At 40.7% G+C, this 9,883-nt stretch overlaps 1 protein-coding gene across 1 annotated transcript in view; it reads right to left on the bottom strand.

Moving 5' to 3' along the window:
• The window catches only part of UBE2Q2 (ubiquitin-conjugating enzyme E2Q family member 2), a 99,607-nt gene extending 97,096 nt beyond the window's left edge, over positions 1 to 2,511 (bottom strand). Inside the window, exon 1 of the mRNA XM_009886713.1 lies at positions 2,467 to 2,511. Coding sequence (XP_009885015.1) covers positions 2,467 to 2,511 — 45 coding nt within the window. The remainder of the gene's footprint in view (positions 1 to 2,466) is intronic.
• Positions 2,512 to 9,883: the final 7,372 nt, after the last annotated feature.

Here is a 9,883-nt window from a genome sequence, read left to right on the forward strand (position 1 = left end):
CTTTGCACAGGAAATGAAAGAAGTCGTCACAGAAAACTCAGTAATAAGTAGAAATAATTGCAAGCAAAACAACCCACATTTAAACTTCTGGAATAACTGTGCCTATATTGAATCCTGCATTGCACATACAGAAGTTTGCCATCGTTATCAGTTTTTAGGTTTCCTCTGTCAGGTTTTATCAAGAATGCAACCGTGGCATTTTTACAACACTGATGCCATCAGAAAATGTAAGCCATCTCACGATTGTCATTCTGTAACAAAACGGGGGCAGGTTGTTACAAGTTTAACTTTATTTGAAACCCCTCGGGTCTTCCTACACTAGTTACACAGATTGCTTTTGACATGTGGGTTGCACTTGCAGATGCCAATCACAGAGCAGCAGACAGCTTAAAAGCAGCCTCTATCATCCCTCTAGCTGTAGAGGTCACTGCACAACAAGGATTACACTCAATATTGGATCAAGAGCTCTTGGCTTAGTCACAGCTGAACAGACCCTGTGCTGTTATAGGGCAGGGCTCCCCATCCTTAAGTTTTTCAAGTTCTCCCTACATGTATAATTAATATCATATACTGCACCTTGGTTTATACTATTCCTCAAGTAAAGCCTATTCAAATGGCATTTAGATGGAAGGACACTAAAGAAAAAAAACACAGTGAAGGTACTACATGATAATACAAAGTTTAAAATTTTCTGATTTTTTTAAAATAGTATTTAAAATTTAATTTGAGAAACTTCATACATTAAGGGCTCAGAACACTATGCCTTCATTCAAAGAGCTAGAACTAAATGCAAAATACATGTTCAAGCAGTGTATGTTTACTACAAAGGTTTCAAACTGACTCTGACCACTGAAGAAGGCTGCTGACTGAACACACAAATTCAGAAGCTCGGTATAAATATATCTGCACAATTGCAGTCTCTTCTGCAGGTGCATAAAATGCTTTTTCTTCTAATTTTATTTTATAATTCATTAAAAATTTAAAAGCAAGTAGGAATTGAAAAATCTGGAAATCTTATTTTCCTCTCCTAATCTCAGACCAAAAGCCAGGTAAGAGAAGCTAAAATATACTAGCTCTAAATTCCCAGGGACCCAATAATCAAGTAGCCAGATCAATTCACTCAAGTATTACAAGTAATATTTGCTGTGGAAATCAGTTGGTCTTAAATGGAAAACATTTTTTAAAAAATTTTTCTAAAACATTCAGCATATTTAACAGGTATCAACTCCCTCCAGTCAAAATTAACTGATGCTTCCCTATATTTTTAAGAGAATTCTATTTGTAGCATGCAAATATACCAGAAAGTACCAAGTACGCATGGGATATTCCCTAGAATAATCTTTTACATAGACCAGCCTCTCCAGTTATTTTATACATATGCATATGTGTAAGTATGTTTTCTTTAGTAATTTTCCCTTTCTCACCAGTATAAAGTTCCCCCTTAAGAAATGCAGAGTTATAGAGAAATTGAGAATTTCATTGGGAAAACTAACAGCTGAATTAACAGTGTTACTAATATGTTACATTACAGTATAAATTGAAAGTTTAGATGAAGGAAGTACATCATGTTATAGAACATTTGAAAGGGGCCAAAAAATCCTAATATGAAGGGCCAGAGCTTCATATTCAAAAAGTTAAAATTTTGCAATTAACACAAAGGCCAAAAAAGGTCAGGAGCAATTTTTTTTATTTTTTTTTTAATAAGCTTAGTCTAGATAAGCTTTCTGCATGCATAAACTGTTGTCCCTGCAATAACTGGAGATCAGTATGTGCTGGAGCAGGACCCTAGGATGTGATTTCTAAGTATTGGAATCACAAATGAGTAAATTATTTGCTAACATAGTATGTACAAATCAGTTGAGAAAACCTCTTCCCAAGGTCTTAAAAGCCCAGGAAAGATCCCTACAATTCTGTGATTTAAATCTATCCTTTGTTTACTCTGCTTTCACCTTACAGAACTGCACAGGAATCAACAAAGTAACGGTAGGTGGAATGAGATTAGACGTTTGCTAAGGTTGAAACATAAGCAACTCCATTCCTCATATTCAAAAATACTGGTGAATGTCATACCCCGCTTAAGGGACTACGTACACATAGAAAAATAAGCATACATGTGGGTCTCAGAAGGATTTAGAAAGATCCAGATAGAGAAAGAAATGCAAGTTTACAGTTTCCTTAAATATCTTTCCGCTGTATCTGCTATGATGAAGATGGACATCCTGATACATTATTTACAACGCTGTTGGGAATGCTCCAGAGCCAAAAGGAAGCATATTGTAGGCACAGACTAATGCAAGAGAAATGCTACTGCAGAGCTTGTCTTTTGGAGACACAGCGAAGGGCCGAGCAGGCGGATCAGCCATGGTTTCCCATGGCACCAAAGCAAATGCTGTGAGGACACAAATGAGGGTCTTGGGTGGCGTCTTCTTTTTCCCTTCCTTCCACACTACATGCAGCAGGTCTCACCTCTTTACCCAAATCCAGCATTACTTTCTCTTCTTTCAAATCCATCGTGACAAATACATCGCAAGAAAAATGATTTCCCATCAGCCCCAAATAAAAAAGCAAGTTAATATCATGCCCATAAATTAACTTTTCCTCAGAGTCTTCCAGGGCATTAATATCCGGTTGCTTAGCAAGGATCAGATTCTGCAGTGGTATTTGCTGTTACTGTGACTTCAAACATCAACTGAAGGCATCAGTCAATGAGTAAAAGGCCGTACAGCTCACAGAGGTGGCACTTAGATTTTAAACTCAAGAGAACAGGAAACACCCACCTCCCTCTGGCACAATATCAACATATCTGCTGGCGTTTGACAAAGCAAATGTAATATCAACAACAGCAGCAACAAGTTAATCACTAAGGACCCGCCTGGGCTTTTGTGCTTTTCCCTTCCCTGTGCCCGAGAACCCAGCAGGAGGTAAGCCCTGAGGGACCACCACACACAGTGAGCAAAAGGCTGGTTCTAAGGATAAGGCTGAAGAGAAAGAGTTAGCACTTTATAGACGTGTGAGCGCAGCAGTGCCCAGTTCTCAGCTGGGGCATCCAAGTGCTGCAGCACAGGATCACAGAACCGCCAACCCTCCTGCCAAAGCAGGGCGGACAGGATCGTGTCCAGGCAGGTTTTGAAGATCTCCAGAGAAGGAGACTCCACAACCTCTCAGGGCAGCCTATTCCCACGCTCTGTCATCCTCAAAGAAAAAAAGTTTTTCCTCATGTTGAGATGGAATTTCCCATGTTCCAGTTTGTGCCCATTGCCCCTTGTTCTGTCACTAGGCACCACTGACAAGAGTGCGGCTCCGTCCTCTTGACACCCGCCCTTTAGATATTGATAAGTAATTACAAACAGTGCAGCTAAGAACACTCCTTTGTGCACTCAAATGTTTTCGGCCTTGAGCTACTGAAAAGACTCCTTTCTGCTTCTGTGTTCCCCTACTTAATGAATTACTTATTTTCAGGTGGCTACTTTGAGACATTGCGCCTTTGTAAATATGACAATATAAAATATTTTAGCAAGACACTGCAAGGAATGAACGACAGAACAATAATTCATGGCTCGTACTTTGTTACTTCACAACCACAGCCCCAACAGAAAAGCTAGCATGAATCACGACCCTGTAATTCACACTGTCAAACTAGTACTGAATGGCTATATATTGAAAGTAGTAGTTAACTACGGATAGATATTATTAATGCTGGTAGCCAATCCAGATATATTTACTACTCAGTTATTTGCAGTCTTCTCTGTGCAGGTCTGTGAGTAGCTGATGTAGAGCTGCAGTCTATTTTGGAACTGGAAATTATATTAAACCTATATATTTGGTTTCTGAGTTTTTTACTTGGTATTTTGATATTAAGGAAATATTTGAACCTGCAAGTGGTAAAGTGAACAAATGTGATCAAAAGGGCCAGGACATTAGATGCAAAGTCTTCTGGAGTGTAATCTACACCTCACGTTTACCGTTATTTTAAAAACAAACAAAAAAAGGAAAAAAGATAATTACCATGAACCACATCACCATGGGGATTCAAAGCTCACTGAAAACAGTCTTCAAAATACTCTGAAACTCTAGGAGGAAAGAGACTGTGAAAACATTGGCTATGTTTTACTCGTGCGTTACTGTGTGTGTGCATGTCCTGCCAGACAAAGACAACTGTTTTTCGTAAAACCTCTCTGTGAACCAGATTTCTCTTCCACGGGTGATGGATTTTCACCAGCTCTCCCAGGGGCTGGACAAAGGGGCTGTGGCTTCTCAGGAGACACCGTACCTGCTCCATGACACCTTCTGCAGACACCCACCCTTCTGCTCACCTTCTTAGTTTGGCTGAATCACCACTGCTTCTCTGAGACCTTTGGTGACTGTGGCAGGAACTAGGACCAGTAAAGTTTAATTCCATTTCACATATGAAATGAGCACAAAGCCATCCACACATACTACTACACATACTAAAAATTCAGTTACGCTTATATGAGATCCACAGGCTAATCATGGGGATCTAAATCAAGTCAGGGTGCTATAAACAAGCAAGGGAAAAGGAAAAAGGATCATTAGGTGCACGTGCAAAAGGTGCAGTTTGGTACAAAGAATATAAAACTAATTTCTACACTGGTTACAGGAAAATATACAAGAAAACCTGCCACAATGTTACGTAATAGACACTGTAGAACAGAGACAGCAAATGACCTTCCAGAGTATCAATCTGATTGGTGAGCACAATGATTTTCCGTGATCATTCTGCCTAACAAAGAGAGGGAGAAAGATATTTCATTGTGCCCACCCCAGCACCACACTGCTCTCAACAAGCCAGAGGGTACTGGACCAGGCAGAACTTGGATGCCCAGCATCCTCTTGCACGAGCCACACTCTCACATTCTCCCAAGGTCTAGAGTATTTGTTACAGCTTTATTAACAAGGCTAATCTATACATGGAGTGGGATGACAGAGTTGTTAAATGCCTTCAAAGATTTACACGTGCAAATAAATAGAAAACTGACAAAGGCAAACAAGTTGCTGTACATACTTCTTCTAGCACTTAAAGGCAAAACTAATCCAATAAAATGGAAATTTTGTTTTTCCAAAGCTCTTTCCAACTGGCCATTTTAAAGTGTAGTAGAAGCACTTGCATCTCAAAGCTCTTCCATGTGGTACAATCGTCCCCAGTTCACACTTGGCAAAACTAGAGAGGCTACAGTCACGGGTCCACAAATCGGGACCTGCACAAACAGTAGCAGGACTTTTGCAAGCAGGTTTCTCTGCTTAACAACAACAACAAAAAAACAACAAAAAAAACACCATACCCCACAACAAAAAACCCAAACAAACAAACAAAAAACCACCCCAAAAAAACCCAAACAAGTACACAGGAAAGGAAACACATTAGACACTAGCTCTGTTGCTACTGCCTTAAGAGCACAAGGATCCCAGCCTTACTGACATTCTACTCCTCAGGATCACTCCAGGGGGTTACTCTCAAGTAGCCTACATCAACAAAACTAGCACACGATGAAAAGTCTGCATCTTAGAAGCAGGTGCAACTTCAGATCTGAAGGGTTCATGTCAAAGCTGAATGGGCATTTGAAAGCCTGCCGCTTCAGCGAAATTAAGCTTTAATGTTGCAATTTGCTCCTAGCAAGTAATTCTGGTGAAGTTTGCTAAAGCTATTTAAATGTTAGAGCATTTCTGCACGTTGATTAGCAGCCAAGAGCTACAAGCATGAAAATGCCATTTGAAACACTCATAGCATAATTTGCACATTCTTGTTCCAGAACCTAATCAGGATTACAGTGCTTGAGACAGTAAATTGAAGCCAAGTCATAAACTTCACCAAAGAGTTAACACTCAGCTTTTTGCAGGAGCTGGGCAAACAATCGTACCAAGATAAGAATACATCCAGGGAGGGTTCTCACACCCACAGAACTAACACAAGTCCATTTATATTCAGAAAAGAAGTATTGCACTCTGGGATTTATCTGTTATGTGACATATGAAAATGCTGCCTAATGAGGACTGACCTAGTTTTAAGAATGGAGAGCGCACCCTCTCTTCGCTTCTCCTTTCACTGTTCATTAGCAAGCCCTCTTCCCCTCTGACAGCCCCTGACCAAACCCAGTACAGCACGTCTTTCTGCCATGGCTGGTAATGTCATCTTTTTCACTATCCCTTTAGAATGTCATTGGGTAACAGTAACCCTAAAATCCTCAGGGAGGAAAAAGAACAAAACAAACACACAAAACCAAAAAAAACCACCAAACCCAAAACAAAATCCACAGAAAAAACCCACCCACCCACCACGGAGCTACTGCCTGATTTAAGAGGCAGGTTGGGGTAACTCAGCACTCCACAAGCTCAGATCCACAGTGCCTGCAAAGCACAGGGGCTACTCGATGCCAACATCCACAATAGGGGAGCTTTCAGAGTTCCTGGCTGGGGAACTTGCTTGAAGATTAGTTTCTCCAGCAACACTAATGCACCATGAGGAGAAGGCAGCAGTGCAAAGCAAATTAAAATATTTCTTTGATTGCATTGAAAATTCAGCTTCAATTAAAAATCATTGACACGGAGAAAAAAAATAATCTGCTTATCTTAAATGGCTCCTGAATTAGAAGTCTCAGAGGCCCCTCACCCAGGCAGATTTAATGAAAGATTATTTCAGAAGCAGAGATCATGACTGTATAGCACAAGCACTTCAAAGGGAACCAGACTTTTAATACATCTGCATGCTACATAGACAAGATATACCCAAGGTTAGAGGAGACATGAGAGCTGATGGGGTTGAGGCAGTGTGCCCAAAACCATGCTGCAGACCTAAGTCAGTTCCACAATACGTGTTCCTGACTCCCAGTCTGAGATTTCGTTCAAGCAGTCCTGAAAGGACTCGCTGCATAATCTTCCTGCAGCTGGTCATACGTGTGGATTAAACTGAACAGCTTATAAGCAATTTCTGACTCAAAAGCAGCCTTTCATCATAAAACCAACGTCTTCCAATATACCTGGAAAACTTGTATTGGCTCTTGTAAAAATACACCACTGTTTATATATGGCACATCTTTCTGTCCTCAGTAAGTTTCAGGGTTTTTTTTACAGATCTATGTATTTTCTCTATTATTTAGATATTTTATTTTTTTTTAAACACAGTTATGGTATAAAGAAAAGATAGTAAAAGCTAAATCCATTTTACTTGTGAAAGAATAAAGTTACCAGGATTAGGGAATGGCTGAATTACTGAAGTTACCTTATGTTCTCTGTTCTGCATGTCTCAAGTAACTAGCATCTCTTTACAGTATATACAAAGTCGCTGCAACTGTATCAGACTAATATACAAGTAGTCGCATGAGAAGCTACATGGTGAATGACCAATAATGCAAAAGGGAACATTACTGCAGTGCTCGCTGCTTCTTAGCACACCTGTGAAAACCAGAGGGGTCTGCTCTTTTCTGACATCGTAATTTCCTATGTCCACATCCGGGAAAATGGAAATTAAGAGAGTCATTGTAGTATGAGTATAATAATTGAATAAGACAGCTCTTTCATATTTATAGGCAAAATTACAAACAGTAAAGCACTTGTTCTAATCCTGTGTGCAACTGGTCTATGAAGCACAGCTCTGGATACCAGGGTGAACAGTCGTGCAACAACTTTTACAATAGATTATGTGAATTAAATGTTCTCGAACTACAGACAGTTGAAAACCCTCAACTCTTTTCTGTAGAAAGGAACAAAACCTGTTTTTTATTCTCAGTTAAGAAACACAGTGAAAATCTATAGGCAAGGCACTGCCTCTTTTCCTATTGAAACTGCCTGGCCTGCAGTATAAAATGACATGCAATTGGCAGCGGATTAAACTGCCACTCTTGATATATTTTCTCTCCTTGCTGACTGCTCTACCCGAGGGGACTGCCACTCCCCACAGAGACCGGCACACACACTCACTTCCAAACCATTGCCTTCTTCAGCCTTGCACTTTAAGATAAACCACATTCCATTTTGGCTCACACTGGTATTCCAGGCTAAAGATTACGGCCTGTCTGGTGCTGATTTGTGGCTCATTGAGCTCTCTGGCACATGGAGAAGCAGGGCAAAGGGTCACAACTGTTTTATCCCTTGCAACTTAATGCACTGCCAAGTGTCTGTCACTCCTGGGAGTTAGCTGACGTGAAGCTGACTGTGACTTAGCCCGGAAAATGAACTGTGGCAAGTGTCATGTCACAGTGATAATTTAATCCTGTCCTTATTTACACTGACTACTAAATCATGGCTTTCTCCAGTCAAGCAACCTTACTTCCTTGCAGTCCTGCACATGCAGCAGCAGTGCACAGTTCAGGTGAGGTCCCTGTGGATAAACACTAACGAGGTCTCTTTGGCTCATTGTCATCCACTGCCTTTGCTGCTAAAGGCTCCATCTACAAACCGGCCTAAGAAAAACATACCTGTCTCGTGTGGGTGAAAAAGCCTCTGGATAGGTAATGACTGTGGTTTGCACCAGACCTGGGAGGCAAAAATCAAGCCGGACTTCATGAGGTCAAGCATACAAAGGTAAAAAACCCATAAAATGAGCTGGCTAGTGTCCTCCTCTCTTCTCTACTTCTAAGTGCTCTTAAATGGGCTAACGAGAAAGGGAGGCAGGCCAGCGTTATGAAGCAGAGAATTAAGTCATTCTGCATTATTTCTGTGTATGATATCGACCATCCACAAATATAATTGGTAGCTAATGGTGAATTAGTGCTGCTAAGTCTTCTCTTTGTTTCTCTCAAATCATTTTCCCTGGGGATGCTCTAGAAAGGAGATATTGAAAACTCCTATCAAATAGCCATGGTCTTTCACATGAAGTAATTGAAAAGTACAAAGCAGAAACAGTGACTTAAAGAACTAACTTCATATCTAGGAAATGGATTTGTCCTCACATCAAGTGAGTAAGAACTTGATGGTCTCAAGCAATCCTTCCTGGTTTTGCTCAGGCCACAACCTCACTACATTTTCTGCCCTTGAGCTGCTCAGCACTGGGGCACGATGGCTCTGTACTGAGAGACTCCAGCAGGGAAGCTCTGGCACACCACATATGCCCATAAATATTAGCCACGTACTTTTCCAAATCCCAAGACAGAGGCAGAATAGGACTTGGGTCAGCAGATGAATTTATAAAAGAGGGCATCAGCTTAGCCAGGTCTCTTTTTGAGATGTTTCCAAATATTCTAGAAGAATTTGGAAGTTCGCTTGGTAAAGCTGCACTTGTGATCACACCAGATACATGCGCAAAACAGCAAACCCCCAGTTAAAGAAATGCATACTTGTAATTCATTAAAAATACCTCTCTCTTACAATGGAAAAAGAAACCCCAGAGCTATTATATGCAAATTTCAGCTTCAAAGAAGCATACTGGCATAAACTAACCTCATACAGCTATCAACCAGCCCTGCTCAGACAGCTCAGCTGTGGGCAGCCCCACAGAAGGCACGTACCCCTCAAATGCAGCTGCTACCAGGGAAGAACAACGAAGGTTTTTATCAACATGAGTTATTAAACATTCAGTAGGCTTCATTCATGGCAAGGCTAAGTACTTCATATCAAACAAACTCTGGAGTGTTTGGGGTAAGAGGTACAATGTCCTGAGTGACACCACATCATGTGAAAAAAATGACTTGATGGATGTCTGCTCCCATGACAAATAGTTTGCACATTCCACAGCACCTATAGTTGGCTATGGGCCACGAGGGGCACCTTGCCATTCAATTCTCTTTCTTTTACATCTGTTATTTTCTACTTTAAGAACCTCTAGTCCACTCTAAAGAAATTCATCCTCCAAAGAGTTTGCCATTTTCATCCAACTCCTGTACTTACCGAAACCATTTCGAGCCAATAGTCCATAAGGAAATTGATGTTATTA

This window comes from Charadrius vociferus, unplaced genomic scaffold, assembly GCF_000708025.1.
Source record: "Charadrius vociferus isolate BGI_N301 unplaced genomic scaffold, ASM70802v2 scaffold356, whole genome shotgun sequence".
Taxonomy (NCBI): Eukaryota; Metazoa; Chordata; class Aves; order Charadriiformes; family Charadriidae; genus Charadrius; species Charadrius vociferus.